The following is a 19,808-nucleotide window of genomic DNA, read 5'->3' as shown; positions in this document are numbered from 1 at the left end:
AGGAAAACTGCCAGGATATTTCTGTGGGGTTTTAAAACTCAAATACATGACAGCAGTGTGACACAGGTGACATCACTGCTGTATCTGAAATGCCATCCCTGCAGCCATCCCTGGGAGAGACTGAAAGCAGCTCCAGCTCTGTCTGGGAGCTGAATCAGCACAGGAGCACAGCAGGGGGAGGCTCAGGCAGACACAGGGATCGATATCCCAGCTCCCTCCTGCTCTCCACCCTCCTGCCAGGAAGAGCAGCTCAGCTCAGCTCAGTCACACCCCAGAGCTGCACAGCACTCTGGGGTGAGGTGGGCATGAAAAACCACCTGCTTTTCATCCTGCACCCTCTCCTGAGCCCCACTGATGTTCCAGCTCTGATCCACACTGCTCATGTTGATTATTTACCCAGGAATAGATCAAACCTTATGCTGAAGCTGAGATAAAATCTTTTGGCTGCTTCCAAAGCAAGATCCCACCCTCCAGCTCTGCTCTTGCACAAGACCCTGTGGAAAGGGTCAGGTGCCCAATGTCAGATGGGACCTGGTGTGAGGAAAGTGGCCTCTGTCACCTGAGCACAGAAAAACAAACAGAAAGCCATCAAAGAAACCCAGAAGGTGATTTGGGACTGGCAAAAGCTGTACAGCCTGGTCTAGTGGAAGGTATCCCTGCCCATGGCAGGGGCTGGAGCTGGATGAGTCCTTTCCAGACCAAACCAATCTGGATTCCATGAAACATGTTAACCCCTGCAGTATTTGAATCCAATAAAAAAGCATTTTGGCCAACATCCATTTCCTTACTAGGTTTGTCCAGCACTTTATAAAGCCACATATTGGAGCTGGCAGAGTTTACTCTCTTAGATTGCTATTTAAAAGTGATGGGATATGGCTGAGTTCTCCTAAGCAAGGGAAGCTCCACAGTAAAAAAGGCAAAATAAATCAAGCAGATATGAAACCACTGCAGGTAGCTCACACCACACCTGCCAGTGCAGGCATGAAGGGAAAATCCCTTCAATTCCTGACTTAGTAAAACTGCAGAAGAATGAACAACACTTGTAACATACAGTGAGTTTAATTTCAATATCCCCTTTCAAATATTCTGATTTATTTTTTTCAATTGCAATGGATTTTTAAAAAATATTCTTTTGCTTATATCACCATTTCTTCATCATAAATGCCTGAGGGGAAGAAAAGCAAGTCTTGGAAAAAGTGGATCGTGAACAGCAACTCTGACATTTTATTTGAGCCTCTCAAATCCCTTTCAGTCCTTTAAGGTGATCTTGGAGCTTTGGCTCAGTTTGGTGTCACTAAAAATAATTTTCTGAAATGCAAATATTTGCTCAGCCTATTTCAGGACACAGGGTTCAAATGAAGGAGCGAACTTTAAAAAATTCTATGTCCATCAACCACTTCTGGTGAGGGTTTTTTGTTTGGTTTGGTGTTTGAAAAGAACAGGAAGTAATTGTTAAGGGGGAAGGTTCCACATTTAAACATTTATTGTACTCTACACTTGTCTGAGCACAAGTCAAGGCTCCCACAGCTTTGCCCTCTCGTGGGCAGATGGGAGAGTTCCTTTGGTAGTCACAAGCCTCTTCCAGCAGTAGGGAAAAAACTGCTTAAGGGATGAATTAGCAAGTCCAGCAGGAAAAGCTTTCTGTGTTCATTCACTGCTTCATTCATTTTTTCTTTCAATCACACTTTAGCACAAGGTGGGCTACTGTCACTTACAGAGTCAAGCGTGGCCACTGCCAAGCCCCTGAAAACCTGCTTTTTAAGTGTACAAAGGATCTTAGTGCAATTTCAATAATGCTGCTTTCTGTCTGCAGATTTCATTGCAAGTAAGTGAAAAAAATTCACTTACACATCTAAGAACTATTTATAGCATGTAAAAACTGAAATATTCACATGGAAATACCTAGCTTAAGGAATGACTGAGGGCTGCTTACCTCTTAAATACTTTGGAAAGACCAGTTTTGCATGATCAGACTATGATCAGGCCCAGGGTTATTTTAAATCATTGCTGCTGTCATCAACCCAGCAAAAATGGAAGAGGGAAAAAAAATAGAGGCAGCCATCTGGAAACACACCCAGTGTGCTCAGGGAGTTTAGAAATGTAGATCAGAGATAAGCAGGGAGAAAAGTTGGACTTCTCACTGTCACATTTGGAGGCAGGCAGGGAAGAGCACAGCCACAGCACCGGGGCCATCTGCTCCTGCCTGGGTTTGTCACCTGAAACGTGGCCAGGAGGGACAGGGCCCAGGGGCCTTTGCCAGGGAAGGTGCACACAGGGCTCCCAAAAATGTACACTCACTGCAGCCTTTCAGCTGGGATAAAAGCATTTTCCAGGAGGGAGTTTCCCAGCCCACCTTGATTTATCAGTTTGCCAGCAGCACCTGAGGTGTCACACAAGCGGCTTAGGGCCAGCACAAAGTGCCACCAAGGCCAAGAACAGCCTCTGTCCCCAAACCAGTGACCACATGGAGCTCCTCACCTCCTCAGATATGGCAGGGACAGAGGACTGACTGTTCAGCTCCCAACACATTTCACAGCACACTCAAACCACAAGGAATTCTGAATTTTATTAAAATGACAGATAAAATGCTCACCTATCCCAAAATCCTGGGAGAGTCTAAAGCCAGGATCTGTTAATCTGACTGATTTCTGTTATGGGGGCTGTGAACAATTGATGTTCCCCCTGACCAAAGCCCTTAAATCCCTTGTCAGGTTAGGTAAAATACCCCAAACAACTGCTCAGCTGACTCTGAGGTACCTCAGGCTAGAAAAATCAACTCTGCCTTCTTGGTAAACCAGCACAAACCTCTGCTCCTGCAGGAGGTGTCAGCCAGGATTTACTGCTTAAAAGCAAACTCTTGGTGCAGAGAGTTTGGAAAGTGCCTCAGAGCTCAAACCCACAATACTTCCTCCTAAAAGCTCTGTGAAATACTGAACTTCCACAGGGAAAGCAAAGGAAAGAGCAGGAAGCTGAGGGGGAAGGAAACCCCTCAGTGCAGCAGTGGTGACCACACCACCCCAACTCCAACCCAGAAGCTTTCAGCAGGCAGGAATGCCTTTCCCAGAGTCAGGAGTGAGCATCCCTGTTTCAGAGGAGGCAATTTCCTATCACAGCTATCAGATCCCTGAGTTTCCAAGCCCTCCTTAACCACTCAGACTCTGTCTTTCCCAGCAGTCACACAGCAGATCACACAGCCCCAATGCCTCTGTCCTCTTGGGGCACCAAGCTGCAGCTCCCTTCTTCCCACCTGTGGGATTCTGCAGATGCCATTCCAACAATCCACACTGATAGATCCTTCTGAATGATAGCAGAGTTTATTTTAATATTTTGTACAGCCAGCATTGGTCTCCAGGAATAAGTTATAATCTTACATAAGTGAGTCCACCCAAACCCACCCTTAAGGAATGTTCAACTTTCAGCATTTCTGATTTAGAGGGAAATTATTTAGAGGGTAAGATGCAGTCTGAAGAATGGGAATCAATCTGAATTTGTGATTAAAACTCCTCGGAATTGTCAGGGTTTCCTTGCCTCTAACTGGATCACAGACAACAGCAGAGGTTGCATCTTTCAGGACTGCACTGAGGATACATTCATCCTGGGGACTATTTATCTTCCAAAACTGGGCAGGGTTTTGTTTCCTTTATCCCCAACTCTATGCCCCATGGTTCTGCTCTGCAGACACTTTACACTCCAGTACAATCAATGCCTGTAACAGATTTGTTGGGTACTTGGATGCCCGTCTCACATCCTTTATTTGGCTGTTCTCAGCACCACCTCAAACACCTCCATTGCTCACAGCACATTCTGTCTGGTGCAGCAAGAGGAACAGACCTTGATTTGCCTTTCAGCAATGAACACACAGAACAAATAAATACTTTTAAATCCTTTAAATTGTAACAACTTACACAGTTCCAGGGCAGAACCTGGTGATCTACCTGGCCAAAAGCACTCCAAGGCAAAGCCTCACTCACTTCCTTGAGGAACAGGGAAGGGGATGAGCAACAGCACAAGAGGAATTCCTCTTTCTTCCATGCTCAGAGAATTGCCAGAGTCTGGTACCAAGCAACTCACATTCTCCAGCACAAAACAAAAAAAAAAACAAAAACCAAAACAAAACAAAACAAAAGAAGCAAAAAGAGGTTGTATAAACATTTCCTTTCCCTCTCTGAAAAGCAGCTCTGAAACAGCCCAGGCAGCTCTGGGAGATGCCAACCAGCACAAAGCCAGAGTCAGGAGCCAGCCATGGGTCTCACAGCTTACCTGCCCTGCTGAAGGGCCCTCCTAGGGCTCCCTACAGACCTTCCAGCCTCACAGCAAAGTGGTTTCACCAGGAATTCCCTCCTCACTAAACCTGGCAGCTTCCCAGCCTGCCCAGGCCAGCACACAGACACACCTGGGGGGTCTGGACATGGCTTTGAAAAAATCAGTGAAGAGCAGAAACATTGAATGTGACCCAAAATCCCCATCAAAGGGCTGGTGAGAGTTTTACTGCTCTTGGGCAGGTGAATGTTGGGGTGCTGGGGGATTTCATTCAGTTAAGAAAGGTTCAGGCAAGCCTTAAAGCTTCATAAAGCCACTGAAGCTGAAAGTAAGGGCTGGTTGCAGAAGCCCAATGCTCCTTCCACATTAAGTTGAGACATCTCACAACAGTGATCAGCAAGTGAGAGAATGCTTTGAAAAGGTGGCATTTCTGACGTGGAGAGGAAGGCAGGCTCAGTGCTGTGCTCAGCCTTCCTTCCCAGAGGGAAGCACGAGTTCTGCTGAAAGGAAACTCGCGGGGAAAATATTTTTGTTTCCTACAGAGAACAAACCTGTCAATGAAGCCATGGAAACTTTCACAGGAAACAACCCAAAGCAGCACCGCACTCCACAAGAGCATCCCAAAACACATTACAACAGAACTGCACTGACATGAAGGCTCTACACCTGTCCCAGCTGTGTGTTCTGGTGCCAGGGAGGGGGGTGATTTTTTTTTTTTTTCCCTTTAAGAAATTCTGTCCCAGTTAGAATAAAGCAAACCCTTTCTTTTAACTGTTCTTTTCAACATTTTCTTTATATACAATCCTTAAAATACACTTAAAAATAGCTGCACACGTGTTGTATGGTTATACCAGAGAAGGGCAGTTGCACAGACCGTGCCTCTGAGGACACTAAAAACTGTAAATACCCCCAGCTCTGCTCCAGCCCCCACGCTGGCCCCAAGGAGGGAAGGAAGGAAGGAGGGAAGGAAGGAACAAGCAGTTTGGAAATGGGAGTCTCTCACAAAACACGCCACTTACAAATCCCAGGGTAATTTCCTCAAGCATTTTTGTATCGAGTCCTTTCTTAAATGTTTGAGGTCACACTGCCATTTTAGCAATAAAATCTGTTGCGACATGCATGTGTCAGCTTCCCACTCAACCAACTGCAGCCCTGAGGATTTTTCTGGCCTGGTAGAAAGAGGAAATGTAACACAATTTCTGAAGTACGGCTGGTCCTCCGTTTCCAAACTCCACGTGGTTCCCTCGACGGCTCTTGGACACACACCCACACTTTTTTGTTCTTTTTTTCCTCTAATACACGTTTCCCTCTAACCAACATGCAGATTTCTCCTCCCAAGCATCCACATCTCGACGTCCCAACGAAACAATCCACGTCATCCATCCAGAGGCTTTCCCAGGTAGACCAAAGTCACTTCTGTGTTACCATACACAGCAGACACTGCTGGATACAGGCAAACTTTTGGCAGTCCTCTGAAGGCAACTCCCAAGAACTCATAGCCCCTCTCAAATGCTAATGTTTTGTCTTCCATGTCCAGGATAACTCGAATCCTTTCACCTATCTGGAAACAGAGACAGGAGGGAGAGTAAAAATAACACACAGACAGAGTCAGCATGTTCAGATGGAAACAAAAATAATGCAAAGTGTAACACAGCAGAGAATTTTAAAGCAGGGCAGTCCTGTGTCTCATGACTGATTGCTCTTATGACAGGAATTTCTCAATTTCACCATGAACTGAAGCAGGATATGAACCTGTGAGAGCACTGAGAGCAGGCACTACGTGCTGTATGCTTTGGAAATACTGCAGAGCTCTGGAATCTTTGCCATGGGCTCCAAGTCACCTGAACTCTGTGTTCAGCTGCTGCTATTGCTGAGCAGCAACTGCTCTGTGAGGAGCATTTTTAAAGACAATGGGTTAGAGAAAGGCAAGTTCCACCTACAAAAAAATCCCAGAATAGATTAATATGCAGGTGCTGTCACTGACAGAGGTGTTTCTTCACCAAGTCAAAAGGAAATTTCAGTACAAAATGCAAAATGAAACCCCTAAAAATATGTATATATACACACATACACACACACACAAGTGAAACCAGCATCGACCACAGCAGGAGCCTTGGATCCCAGGCAGGCCCAGAGCTCCCTGCATTTATCTACACACATTATTTCAGATACCAACAAAAGTCCCAGACAACAGCCACAATCAGAGCAGGCACCACACAAACTCCTGACTCTTCTCCAGCCAGCCCCAGCACTGGGAATTTCTTCTAGCCAGCACTAACACACACGTGTGTTTCCTGCAAGCACGTTTTCTATGAGCAGACCACTGCGCAGATCTTAATAAACACAAAATACACCAAAGGGTCACTGATTTGAACTTTCACACAAAATTTAGGAATATCAGATGCAAGGCACTACACAGATCTTCACCCACAAGTGAAACACAGCCACAGCACTGGGGCTTACATTGGATTATTTTTAAAGTCCATTCTAACCCATTCTCTGAATATCAGACGGAAATAACAATGATCCAGTTTAAGTTGTAACATGAGCAAATCCAGCAGTGAAAAGGCAGTTGTGTGAGCAGGCAGAATGACAAGACAAGCACTTCTATAAGGACAAAAAGGTAGGGTGGCCTCTGCTCTTAAACACCCTGAAGGTATCTGAACATCAGATTCCAGATAAGAGATGTCACCCACTGAAGGTGGCCAGTGAGCAAAGCAGCAGCAATCAGCACTGCTGCAGGTTTTTGCAGGAAGACTCTCACCTAAGCACTAACTTCAGCTCACCCTGCCACACAACAAAGGGGTACAAGCCCTCAGACACTCACCTTGCTGTGGGGCAAGTCACTACTTCAGAAAGCTACAACAGTCTTTTCAGGTTTTATTCCAAAAAGCACCAGGATGTCTAAGCAGACAGCCACAGTACAGGTTTCACACTCAGAGTTTGAGATTAAAGTGTGGGAACAACCCAGGGTCAGGTGCACTGAACACCAGACAGGTGTAGCCTGCACAAGCGGTAAATGAAGGGGGGAAAGGGCTCACGAGGTGGAATCATTTGCCTTCTGCAGGGAAGGCAAAGAGACCTTTGAGAGTCACTTAGGAGCAATTCAGCAGCCAGCCGAGACAGCGAGGGACAGCCAGCATCCCCCAGCCCACTCCAAACTCCCTCACCTGGTATTTGGGCGCGTTATTGCACTGGGGGAAGCTGCCGTTCACCTCCCCGTTATGCAGCAAGTTATTGTCCACCAGGTTCCAGCCCCAACTCTGGTCGTCGCTGCCCAGCAGGGCCACGTAGCCCTGGCACTGCATGGCGGCGCGCTTGGTGGCGATGCCGATGACGGCCACGGTGCCCAGCGGGCCCTCCCACCACACCTCCCAGGCGTGCCGGCCCTCGCTGAAGCCGATCTTGGTGCGCGCCCCGTCCGTGCTCTGCGCGATGGGGTTGCGGTGCAGCGTGAAGCCGTTCTTCTTGATGTACACGTTCCTCGAGCAGTCGTTGGTGCTGAAGGCGTGGTGGAAGGCACGGACCTGGGCGAGACAAGGCGGGTGGGGGAGATGGACGGGGCTTGGAGCAGCCTGCTCTAGTGGGAGGCGTCCCTTCCAACCCAAACCATTGTGGTTCTAGGAGATAAAACCCCGCCGTGCTCCCCAGCCTCCCGCCCCCTTCGTTTCCAATGGCGGGTGGGCCGGAGGGCCGCGGGGGTGTCCGCAAGCGCCGGGGGAGGCGGTGAGGGGGTGTCCCGGCGGGGCGGGGGTCCCGGCCTCACCTTGCCCTTGTAGGTGGGCACGTTGCAGAGGATGTCGGTGCGCAAGGCCTCCTCGGCCAGACAGCGAGCGGCCAGGCTGCGCCACACCTCGCTGTTCTCGTCGCCGTGCAGGACGCGGTGCCACAGCTTGCAGACCAGCGCGCAGCTCCGCAGCTCCCGCAGCTCCAGGTACGAGAACACCAGCTCCAGCACCCGCCCCGGCAGCCGCCAGCCCGGCCCTCCCCACGACGCCGCGGCCGCCCCGGGGCCGGGCCCGGGGCCGGGCCCCGCCGCCATCGCCCCCCGCGCTCCCCTCGCCCGCCCGGTGTCGCCGGGGCCGCCCGAGGCCTCACGGCGCGGGGGCGCGCGGCGCCGCCATCTCGGCCGCGGGCACCGCCCCGCGCGTGCGCGGCGGGCGCGGAGGGCCGGCGAGGGGCGGGGGCGGCGGCGGAGCCGAGCCGAGCGGAGCCCGGGGAGCGCGGCGGAGCTGAGGGGAGCTGAGGTGAGAGCGGAGGGCCCCGCGCCTCCCGAGCCCCTCGCCACGGCCCCGGCAGAGCCGCGCCCCGCGGGCCGGGCCGGGGGACGGCCGCAGGGCCGGGCCTGCCGGGGCGGGGGGCGGTCGGACCGAGCTACCGCAGGGCCCGGGGGTTGGCGGGGTACGACTCACCTGGGGCTCCCGGGGACCGGCGGCCGCGAATCTGCCCCGATGCGAGCTGCGGGGAAGGTTTCGGCCTTCTCTGCAGAGTTATTTGATCGCCAAGACCGAAGTTCCTCTGGTGGAATGAATGGGCTCTGGCTGCTCTTAAGGTCTGGGTCAACAAAAATCACATGGAAAACATAACGTGGTTGTAAAAAAAAAAAAAAAAAGAAGGTAAAACCACTAGAAACAAGCCGTTTGTTGCCCAGTACTTAAATAAATGCACGGGCCTTAGGGCAGCGAAGCGGCTGCTGGGCTGTCACACAAACCCCGTGTGCTTCTCTCCTTTTCTCCGCAGCGTCCCAGCCCCTCCAACCCTCCTGTGCTCCCCTTTTTCGCCCTCCACTTAATTTTCTGCTGATGTGCTCCCCTAAGCAGGGCTGTGACACACGCTGCTGCGGGCAGTCACACCGGGGAGGGTTAAGGTTGGTGAGAGCCATGGGTGTGCTCGAAGACCAATTAAATATGTTGCAACCTGTTTTAAGTTAGTAATGTTTCTTTTAAAAGGTCTCATTGTATTATTTAGGTTGGAAAAGACCGGTCAGCGTCGCGGCTGTGTCTGGTGTCGCTGCTGTTTGAGCGAAAGCTCCACTTGGGTACTGAGCTGTCCTGACCTGTCGAGGTGCCCGTTTTAACTGGACACTGGAGTTTCAGGATGATCTTCTTGCTTGATGAGTTTCTGCTGTAATGAGACCAGCAACCACCTCAGCTCAGGGCTTGGTTTTGTTTGTTTCAGAGGTGTCCCTGGAGCATGGCAGCTAAGTGGAGCGGTGGGCATTCCTCCTCTGTCCTGTGCCTGACCGTGAGCACGGAAGGGCTGGTGGCCTCCGGCGCGGAGCGGGGCGAGCTGGCGCTCTGGGATGGGGGAGGCTCGCCCGTGGCTCAGCTGCGGCTCCCGCAGGCGGAGGACGTGACCTCGGTGGTGTTCTCCTCCCGCCGGCCCAGCACGCTGTACACGTCCCACGGAGAAAGCATCAGCGTGCTGGATGTGCGCTCCCTCCAGGAGCCCCTGCAGCGCTTCCACGTGAACGAGGAGGAGATCAACTGCCTCTCGGTGAACGACACCGACAGCTTCCTGGCTGCGGCCGATGACTCGGGGGCCATAAAGGTTGTGGACTTGGAGAGCAAGAAAGTCAGCCGGTCCTTGAGACACTCCAACATCTGCTCGTCTGTTGCCTTCCGACCTCAGCGGCCTCAAAGCCTGGTTTCCTGTGGACTGGACATGCAGGTGATTTGCATACATGTGCACAGTTGTTAATGAAGTGAAACAGTAATTACCCACCTGTGTAGAGAGGCGCCCACAGACTTTCACCGAGCACGAAGGTGTTCAGCCTGCAGTCACTGGAACGCTCCCTCACTATTCTGAAGTAGTTTTAGCCCAAAACCTAAGTGTTGGGGCTGTTTGTTATGTTCCACTCAGCAGCTTCTGCCCCTGTTTTTATCTTCATTGACATTTACAATTCAAAAGTGAGTGGGGTGAGGGGAAATCAGAATACAGTGCAAAGCTCACTTGTGCTGCATTAGCTCTCCGTTGGACTGAGCAAAACCAGCAGCTGTCCCTAGGGATCAGTTGTGGCTGCAGATGAGATGCAAAGGATGGTGAGGAAAAGGCACAGTGCTTGAGGGAGGCAGGTAGAGCAGCATCTTTCCAGGTGGAATGCATCAATGTGAGGACAAGTGATTTGTATAATTTATCCTTTGTTCTGTTAGCATCTTGGAAGCATGAAGTGTTCTTTGCCTTTTAAACTTTTCTGTTCTCATCAGGAGGAAACTTTGTCCTTTGCATTCTGAGAAGAGCCATGCTGGGAGTTAAGCCCAGAACAGATACTTCTTTTTCAGTAATTTCTTTCCAGTGGTTGAGGTCTGACCACATTCCTGGTTTGGCCCGATATGAAAACTGTCACTTCTCGAAGGTTTCTGTGGTTCCAGCGGTGTCAGGGTGAAGTTTGTGTGACAGGTTTGAGCAGTTTCACCCTGTGTTCTTGAAACCAATGTACATCTCACACCCATTAGAGCAAATACATGCTGATATTTAGTATAAACTGTATTTTTCTGTGTTAAAGCCATGATGATATATCCTGTTTGGGGGGTGTAAACACTCAGTCCATCAGCTGGCTTAATTTTGGTCCCTAAAATGCAGGTACACAAGCTTGTGGCTGGAAACTTTTAATCAGAATTGTAAACGTTTATGTACAACTCAGTACAAGTGAGATGATTAATTTTTGTGACTTTTCAGTATTAGTTTCATTTATTGTAGCTCAGCAAGTTGGTTTTTAGGTGAAAGTCAGTATCCCAAAGCTGGATTTCATTAGTGTGCTTTTGTACAGTGAAAGAGCATCGTTCTGCATTGAGGCTGCATTTAAGATACATCATTTCCCAAAGGGGAGCTTAGCTGCAGAACTCTGAAGCCCTGTGCTGCACCATGCCTTTGGAGAAGTTATGAGCTCTACAAAACATGTTCTGGGCTTGTCAAACCCTCAGGGAAGTCATGGCTGATGAGAATTGAAATTCAGGTTGCTGGAGTTCTTTCAGGAGTTTTGATGAAGCAGGGAAAATGCCATGAGGACAGAAAATACTTAGTTTCCAGAAAACTCTTCATCACTTGATAGGTTCATCAGATTGTAGTCCTCTCTCTTATGAAAGCAGGAGTATTTTCTGTAAGCATCACCCAGCCCCTCTTGATTTACAGTAAACCACAGTTGTTGTGGAAGTAGTTTTAGTGCAGCAGCAACAGCAGTAACTGAAACAGGAAAGTGACAGGAAATATATTTCAGATGTTTTAGTGTGATTTGGATTCCAGGAATGCAGAACCAGGCTCTTTTGTGAACTAAATTTAAAGACTCCTGTACTTCTTATTGGTGATTACTACTGAAGGAATATTTTTATTAACAAATTGAAGCTTAGCTTTATGAAACAAACAGTACACCAGTGCTGGATTAGACTGACTTGTGCTTTTTGATCTGTTGGCCTTGAGAATGCTCAGTGTCAATTCAGATCCTACAAAAGTCTTAAGAGCATTATTTTTAATTGGCTCAGTATAAATCTGTAGTGCTTGAACTGCTGTACAAGAGACACAGGATTCTTCACTGGGGGCATGGAGGTGGGGTGGCATTGGAAAAGGAAGTCTAAAAGCACAACCTGCTCCATCTCAGTAGGTAAAGCATGCCCTACTCCATAGCACAAACCAGATCTACTCACTGGATATAAAAAGAAATACAAATATGCCTGTTTAAAAACCACAGCCTCAACTGCTGTTTGCCTTTTGCTGTCCCATTTTTCAGACACGTTTGTGGAAGTGACTATTATAGGCCAAGTAGCAGAGACAGAAATCCAGAATGATAATGATCTCTACTCACTGCTAGGGTTTCCCTGTCCCTCCTTCTCAATAATTGATGTGCAGTATGTCATGATTACTACTGCTGCGATGAATGCAAAAGCTTTTAGAGCAGTGTTTGCATCTCTTCCATGGACTAAAGGTCTGAGTCATTGACTGCAGAGTGTGGTGGTGGGGCTTTGGAAAGCAGGCCAGAAAGATTTGCTACATTTATTAGGGCAAGTTTAACCACACGCCTTACACCCCTTGGAGTCACACACAGCCTTTGCTCTGCTAGGACAAGAAGCGTGTTTGCTTATTTTACTACTACTAAATCAAACAATTGATTTTTTTTCCCAGGTGATGCTGTGGAACCTGCAGAAAGTTCGTCCCATGTGGAGCACGAACCTGCAGGAGTGTGAGATGGATGAAGAGAGCCTGCAGTCAGCCGGGCAGTTCTTCAACCCGCCGCTCGCGCATTCCCTGTCCGTGGCCTCCTGCGGCAACATCTTCGGCTGTGGAGCTCAGGACGGTAAAGTCCGACTGTTCCGAGTCACCGGGGCCAGGTTTGAGCGTGAGCTGGAGTTCCAGGCTCACAGCTTGGGAGTCTCACAGGTGCTCTTTATGCCTGAGGGGTACTCGTTGTTGTCTGGAGGAAACGATGGGAAAGTCTTGCTCTGGGATGTCAGCAGCAACGTCGGGAAGCAGCAGAAAAGTCCAGCAAAATCTCTGCACAGGAGGAAGGCCCATGCAGCTGCTTGCAGCAGAAAGGATGGGAAGCTCAACAAAGCGGCCTCAAATGAACACCCTGGAGTTGTGCCAAAGCTCAGCATTGAGCACGGAGAGAAGGTGAACTGGCTCTCGTGTGCAGAGATCAAGGGCTCCAGGAGAGTGTTGGTTGCTGACCAGAGCAGCTCTGTATCAGCCTATCCATTGCCAGAACCTTAAGGCACCCAGGTGCTTAAAGAAGTCTGGGGGATAAAACCACTTCTCAGAGCCAGTTACATCCACTGACAGTGAACTGGACAGTGAAGCTCTCTGGGTTCCTGGGAAGGGAAAGAGATTTGCTGTTCACTGGGGATGTCCCTGGCCTTGTGCCGGTTCTTTGTGGCTGTTATGTTCACAGCCACTCTCTTGCAGGGTTGGCAGCTTGCTGCTTGAATTTAAGTGAAACGGGTCTCTGTATTTAGGGGTAACATTAGTTCATGGCTAAGCTGACGTAATTAAGGCTGGAGAAGAAAATTAGTGCTTGGGAGACACCCACAATGCAAAGTGAGGCTGCTGAGCAGCAGCAGGGCTGTCACTGGCTCAGATCTATGTGGTTTGGGCTGTTGCAGTGCTCTGTGTGACTTCTCCCATGAAGTTGTGTCCCAGTGGCTTAAAGTGGAATCTGGTTTTCATCACACTCTGTCAGCAGCTGCATAGACTAGAGATGCATCAATTAACGAGTAATCAAATGAGTTTCCCTGTGGTTGCCAACTGAATTTTTTCACTGCAGCAGAAGGAGCAGGGGAACTGTTACACCTGTTTGCTGGGTCAGCTGCCAGTTAGTTGTGTATCCCAGGGAAAAAGAACTATTACACTTGTCTTAATAAATGCTTTCTCTCTCACTCTTCCCTTGTCCTTAGAATCACTCTAATAGTGGCAGACTCACACAAAATTGTGTCCAAAAGTTTATTGTACCCCCATCACAGGGTGAATACGAAGGGCCAAAGGCACAGCTTCTCCTTACCTAAATACTTCCTGTCTTCCCGAAGCTTTGAAACATGATGAGCAGAACTTGGCTTGCTAGAAGCTTCCCTTCATTTGCAAGTGGAAGGCAGGAAGACCTAAGTGGAAATGTTACAGCTCTGGGCATGTTCATTTCACGCTGGATTTCCTATGAAGTGGGCAAATAATTTTTTAAAAAAGGGGAATTTTCCTGGGCTATTCTTATTCTGTCACAGAACTGAATTCCTAGTGCTGGCTGAGGACCTGCTGCACTGGTGGGAGGTTTGGGTTTGTGCTGCTGTGTTTCACCAACTGGGCTGTTACCAGACTCATATTATGTTGGAAAAATTTCCAGCTCTTTTTTTTTTACATACCCAGCTCTGGAAAATCATTATCTGGTTGTGCTGCCTCTCTCCACGCTTTATGGAAGAGATTCCAACTGTCTTGGTTTTGCTCAAAGCAGCTCCTTGCAACCAAACACAACTCATTCTCATCCAAATCAGATTTTACCTTCATACCTTTTTAATTTAAAAAAAACAAAGGCAATCTGCTTGTACAGCCTTTCCCAGCAGGAGACTTTGGCCCAAGACATGATCTGGTGGGCACAACAGCAAATCGAAGCCAAAACACAGCAATAAAAAAAAAAAAAAGCAGAAAATTGTTGTTGTTCACTTTTGTGTTAGCTGTGAATTAGTTCATCTGTGAAGCCATGGGATCAGTGGGGCAGAGGAAGGGTCAGGTCGGGCTGTGTGGTTCAGTGTGTGATATGTCCATGAACGTGTGTTGGTGCATCCATGACCTATATTTGGATATACAGGCTATAAAAAGCCTTGGAACAAACAACCTCCTGCAGGACTCGGATCCCCTGTCCCTGCTGGTGCTGCCGGCTGCAGGAGAGAGGAGCGAGCCCACTCCAGCTTTTATTCCTCCTCTTGGTGTTCTCCAGGAAGATGGCGAAAGGCAGCATCTCCCTGCGCTCCCTGAACGAGACCCTGAACAGGTCCTCTGGGGCTGGGGAGGGGACAGGGAGGGCTGGGACATGGGACACCACGCCAGGCTAACCTGTGCTTCTCTGGAAACTCCTGTGGGCAACAGGGTGGGGTATAAACAGGGAGGGAGGAGCTCATGAACAGGCTTCATCTCCTTCACTCACTGGGGAGGAAAAAGGGACAGAGCCATCAGCTCCATGGCGGTGTTTATTCCCTGGCTGCCATCCTGGCTGTTTCCTGCAGGATTTGGGCAGTTGCTCCATCACCCATGGCCTGCAGCTGCATGAAATGTCAGCAGGCAATGAGGGTACCTGGTCTGTTCAGCCTGGAGGAGACTGAGGGGAGACCTCACTGAGGTTTACAACTTCTTCATGATGGGGGGAGGAGGGACAGACACTGATCTCTGTGGTGCTCAGTGACAGGACCTGAGGGAGTGGCCTTAAGTTGTGTCAGGGGAGGTTTAGGTTGGATATTGGAAAAAGGTTCTTCCAGAGGGCAGTCAGGCACTGAAGAGGCTTCCCAAGGAATGTCACCAAAGCTGCCAGAGCTCAAGAAGCCTTTGGACAATGCTCTCAGGCACAGGGTGGGATTGCTGGGGGGGGCAGGAGTGCAGGTCCAGATCCTTTGTGGATCCCTTCTGACCCAGCATATTCTGTGAAATTCAGGCTTGCTGTTCTAATTGGAGATTTGAAGTGAACTTCTGATTTTCAGACCATGCCTCAGAGTCTGGAGGGTTCAAAGATAGGGAGTAAGTGGTTATCATGAGCAAAAAATTCCCCCAAGAATGGACCTTTCTTAAAAGTTAAGGGAAAGCAAATCACCATCACTGGGGAATCAGGTCATAGGTTGACGCTGATTCACCCTCCATTTCCAAAGGCTGCACTTGGCAGAGGAACGTGACCAACAGGTTCATGGACTTCCTGAAAAATAATCCAGCCTCAGCTGCCCCTGTTGGCACTGATCCGTGCTGGGATATGCAGCAGCAGGCATCAGTGGTAGTGGCTCAGGAGAGATATAAAGATATGAGTGTGGATCTTCAGGAAAAAGAGTCAAAATAGGGTCTGAAATTCTCAGCAGTTAGAGGCAGGCAGGATACTGTCCTACTCTCTGGATTTTCACATTACTGGGAAGGAGGTGAGGCCCTGGCACAGAAGCTGTAGCTTCCCCTCGATCCCTGGAAGTGTCCAAGGTCAGGCTGGATGGGGCTTGGAGCAACTTGGTCTAGGGGAAGGTGTCCCTGCCCATGGCATGGGGTGGAATGAGGTGGGCTTTAAGGTCCTTCCAACCCCAACCATTCTGGGATTCTATGACATGTTGCATTCAAGGCAAACTATGCAGTGTTGAGACATTTAAAAGTCAAATCAGGTGTCATACATACAACTGTGGCTTACCTACAGTGAAAAGGATCCCTGTCAAGAGTATCACAGCTGATGGGATGCAGTACTTCTGCTCAGGAAATGAATGATTATGTGTTGACAGACAGACAGCTGACAGACTTGGAAAGAAACTGCTCCTCTTGTCGAGGTACTGCTCATACTGTTGGTTCACCCACAGCCTGGGTGACTCTGATTCACACGATGGTGAACACAGAAGTAGCTATTGGAGACCTGACCAGAGGGAGAAATGGTGAAACTCCTGAAAGAAAAAAGGGAACATTAATTCTGTGGGAAATTGCTTGAAGAAGTGTGTGTCTAATGTACCATGGAGTGAGAGAATGGGGAGAGCTTGGAGAAGTGTGGGATGCTGCACTGGCCTGGAAAATCAAACCCACAGAGTGACAGCTCTAAAATGTCATTTTCTGTAAATGCCTGAATAGCAGAAATAAGGTTTCACATAGAACCACACTTCCAGAGAATTGGGAATGCTGGAGCTTCTAGTGCATGGCTTCCAAGTATGTTCTGTGTGCTAACAAGAGAGGAATTTGAAAAGCTTTCTGGTAAAGAATGGGGATGTGGTTTGTGTGTACACTAGTCAGTCAGAGTTAGAGGTCACTGACTTAGTGGTAACTTCACTTACACTAAAAGAAAAAGTATTCAGAGGTCACGATGGAAATGAAAACAGGAGGTTTAATCCATTCTTCCTCTTTTCATTCCAAACTTAGATCAAGAGGCAGCAGCACTCAGTCTATCAGAATTCACTTACAGCTGTGGGAATTCAGTGTGGATCTACCATGGTATAACTGAGCAGACATTTTTAGATCCAAAATTGGCAAATGCTGAAATGTTTGTGGCAGGTGCTTAAAAATACAGAAGATTAATTTACAGACAGGCAATAAAAAACTGTTTGAGAGACAAAACTGGTCAAATAGTAAAGCCTTGGACTGAAGGCTGCTGAGGAACTACTGCTGCACTGAGTAGCATTAGTGATGAGATCTTAGATAACTCCACTCTTACTTGTAGAGAAGGAAGTTGGAGAATGGGCCATGAGGAAGCTTATTTAGCATGATAAAAAGCTGCAAACCAACAATTCACTGGCAAGAACACTCATTATCTGACAACCCAGCTCTGAAAGTCATTCACAGCAAACCCAACTCACCTCACCTCAGTTTCTGCACTTGCTCTCTCTGTGCTGACAGATTCAATCCAATTATGACACATCAATCCTTCCAGTTCTTCTGAGCTCCCTACATTTCTACATGACACCAGCTTAGTTTTCCAATTAAAGTTCTATTTTTGTCCCAAAATTCTTGCTGAAGCAAGAGGAGTCCTTCAATAGTAAGAGGAACTTCACCAGGCTGCAGAGGAAGCCTCTGGCCTCAGGGAACAACAGAAAATCGTTAGACAAGGATCTGCACAATCGGCCAGACAATGAATTAAGGTCGGGATACTTAGTAAAATATGCCTCTGTTGAAGTGTTTTTATTTTCTCCTCATTCAGGTCAGCTGCAGACAGAATCCAAATAAGGGTTTGGTTTGGTTTGGAGAAGGGGGAGGCAGGAATAGAGGCAGGCAGGGAGAGGGAGGAGCCGCTGATAGGAAAAAATGGCTTTTTTGGTCCATCTCTTATGACAACAGGCATTAAAATACCGTGGGGTACACGTCAAAGAATGGAAAAATACTTGAAGGTATTTGTTTTGGCTTTTTATCTTTAAATGTCATCACCAGCTGCTGTGTATTTTGTCCTTACATGAAGTTCATCCAAAGACACAGGTAACAGAGTGTTTAACACAGGTAGGTCACAGAAGCAGTGGAGCAAACTAGGAATGAAAAAGAATAAGGAAAAATATGTAGGTAATAATATTTGCTGATAGTGTAGCTATTGTTAGCTGATACAGCCTGAAGTTTTTCCAGTAAAATAAAAAAAAAAATCACAAAAAACTCTGTAAGAAGTAGGTGATGTTCTGCTAGTAAATCACTATTGACTACGTAGTACTTAGTTGCTCAGTACCTAGGAAGGAACTTTGAATTATTTACACTAGCTTTCACTGAGATCCTCAGGATTCTCAATAGCACACCTCAATCAGGTAACAGGAAAATGTGGAGAAAACTGTTTATAAAAACCACTCACAGTGACAGAAGTCCAGCACACCCTGTATCTCCAGGAAAGAGAGAAACAGGTACAAAAATAAATACTGGCATTCCCTCATACCTTGTCTCAATACAGCAAGTTCTTTTAAACCAGGCAGTTTTCTTCAGCAAAAGTCAAAACCTCAAAACCTCATCTTTATAATTTTAAAACTCAAAACCTCATCTTTATAATTTACAATTTTAAATCGAGAAAAACAAACATATCAAATAATGAAAAAGCAGTTAATAAATACAAGCTATGAAGTTGTTTTTATCACAGTTGTTCCATGGAAGGGCAGTCCTATTAAAAAAAACACTGCAGGTGGCTTGTTTATTATTTGCATAATTTTTAACCAGAGGAGTAATGAGAAGTTTTGCTCAATGTTAAATGAAAATGGTTCAAAAGACCATGACATCACAAATAAAAGCATAAATCACCTCAAAATATGTTAGAGAAAAACCTATGCCACTGATGATGCATATGGTTGAGAGCACAGATATACTTACATACTCATTTTGCAGCTGTATTTGGAGATGTCAGGATCTCTGCACCAGGAAACAGCCAAGAAGATGTGACAACAAACCTTGACTTTTAGTGGTGTTTGCTCTCACAAATCATGGGAGGACCCCCAGAACAGGGTCTGAAGCTGTTCACAATGCAATTCCACAGCAGAAAGTCCCAAATCCTTCTGAAATTCCCTTACTCTTGTCTTCCACCACCCAGAGTTGAAAGCAGGCTGCTGTCCCTGGAGGCTCGGTTCGCACAGCTGGACTCCAGCCTGCAGAGCCTGGCACACGAGTTTGACCTGCAGGAGGAGATGCTGGAGGAGGACCTGAGGCAGGATGTGCCCTGGGCACCTGCAGCCAGGTGAGCACAGCCAGGGACCAAACTGTGAAAAACGCCGATCTCTTGGTTTTAACATTTTTAAAGTTTAAGAGTAATAAAATGGTTTTAAGAATAGTCAGATAATTAGAGTAATAATAATTTGGACAATTTGAGTTAGGACTATATGAGACAATAGAAACAAAGAGTTACAGACAGTCCAAGTACCTCTTTCTGGGCAGCATAAGCCTGAAAAAGGACACACATTAACAGAGGATTAACCCTTAAAAGCAACAGCCTGTTGCATATTCATACACCTCATACATGATGATGCATAAATTCCACTCAAACACAGGATTCTGGTGTTAACTTCTTCCTCTTAATCCAAACAGTGTTTTCAGGCCTGAGCGAGGTGGGAAGAAGTTCGTTTCTTCTGATAAGAGCAATAAATTCTTTTTCTCTGAAAGATTTAGGTGTCCTGTGGCTGCTGTCTCGCTGAGAGTCCTTTCTTCAAAAAAAGTATCTTACGTAGCATAATTTCTATTTTAACATTATGTTATAACCTAAAATTATGTTTAACACACTACTTAACAAAATTAATACAGCACAACTTTCTAACAAAACACATATCACATTCATTTTAATATTTGCGAAAAGCCAATCAGAAAATACACATTTTTCACAAAACCAGGGACCAAAGCCATGGAGCAACGCCCGGCTCCAAGCCCGCTCGGCCGGCCTTGGGCACTGCCAGGCCCGGGCCGGC

The 19,808-nt window shown here is 47.6% G+C and overlaps 2 protein-coding genes and 1 long non-coding RNA gene across 9 annotated transcripts; 1 reads left to right on the top strand and 2 right to left on the bottom strand.

Annotated features, from left to right (window-relative positions):
- Positions 1 to 3,292: 3,292 nt before the first annotated feature.
- Positions 3,293 to 8,317, bottom strand: FBXO45 (F-box protein 45). The gene is made up of 3 exons (XM_059855078.1): positions 8,027 to 8,317; positions 7,431 to 7,787; positions 3,293 to 5,821 (listed from the first exon to the last, which is right to left on the bottom strand). The coding sequence occupies exons 1-3, from the start codon at positions 8,300 to 8,302 to the stop codon at positions 5,636 to 5,638; spliced, it is 819 nt and encodes a 272-aa protein (XP_059711061.1). The 5' UTR covers positions 8,303 to 8,317; the 3' UTR covers positions 3,293 to 5,635.
- WDR53 (WD repeat domain 53) lies at positions 8,066 to 13,625 on the top strand. Of its 4 annotated transcripts, none has more exons than XM_059855077.1 (3): positions 8,066 to 8,194; positions 9,439 to 9,930; positions 12,376 to 13,625. In XM_059855077.1, exons 2-3 carry the CDS (start codon positions 9,454 to 9,456, stop codon positions 12,961 to 12,963), a joined length of 1,065 nt encoding a protein of 354 aa, XP_059711060.1. In that variant the 5' UTR covers positions 8,066 to 8,194; positions 9,439 to 9,453; the 3' UTR covers positions 12,964 to 13,625. The 4 variants fall into 4 exon arrangements, with proteins under 4 accessions (XP_059711060.1, XP_059711058.1, XP_059711059.1 ...); XM_059855075.1 differs by lacking the exon at positions 8,066 to 8,194 and adding an exon at positions 8,413 to 8,507; XM_059855076.1 differs by lacking the exon at positions 8,066 to 8,194 and adding an exon at positions 8,451 to 8,507 and having other exon boundaries at positions 9,229 to 9,930.
- A 50-nt stretch (positions 13,626 to 13,675) lies between these two features.
- Positions 13,676 to 18,945, bottom strand: LOC132331577 (uncharacterized). Of its 4 annotated transcripts, none has more exons than XR_009487631.1 (3): positions 17,250 to 18,945; positions 16,106 to 16,349; positions 13,676 to 13,844 (listed from the first exon to the last, which is right to left on the bottom strand). It is a non-coding gene; the product is annotated as an uncharacterized LOC132331577 (long non-coding RNA). The 4 variants fall into 4 exon arrangements; XR_009487629.1 differs by having other exon boundaries at positions 17,255 to 18,945; XR_009487630.1 differs by having other exon boundaries at positions 16,106 to 17,909; positions 18,727 to 18,945.
- Positions 18,946 to 19,808: the final 863 nt, after the last annotated feature.

Source organism: Haemorhous mexicanus, chromosome 10, assembly GCF_027477595.1.
Source record: "Haemorhous mexicanus isolate bHaeMex1 chromosome 10, bHaeMex1.pri, whole genome shotgun sequence".
Lineage (NCBI taxonomy): Eukaryota > Metazoa > Chordata > Aves > Passeriformes > Fringillidae > Haemorhous > Haemorhous mexicanus.
Note: the sequence above shows the minus strand (reverse complement) of the source record. Positions and strands in the feature narration are given on the sequence as shown.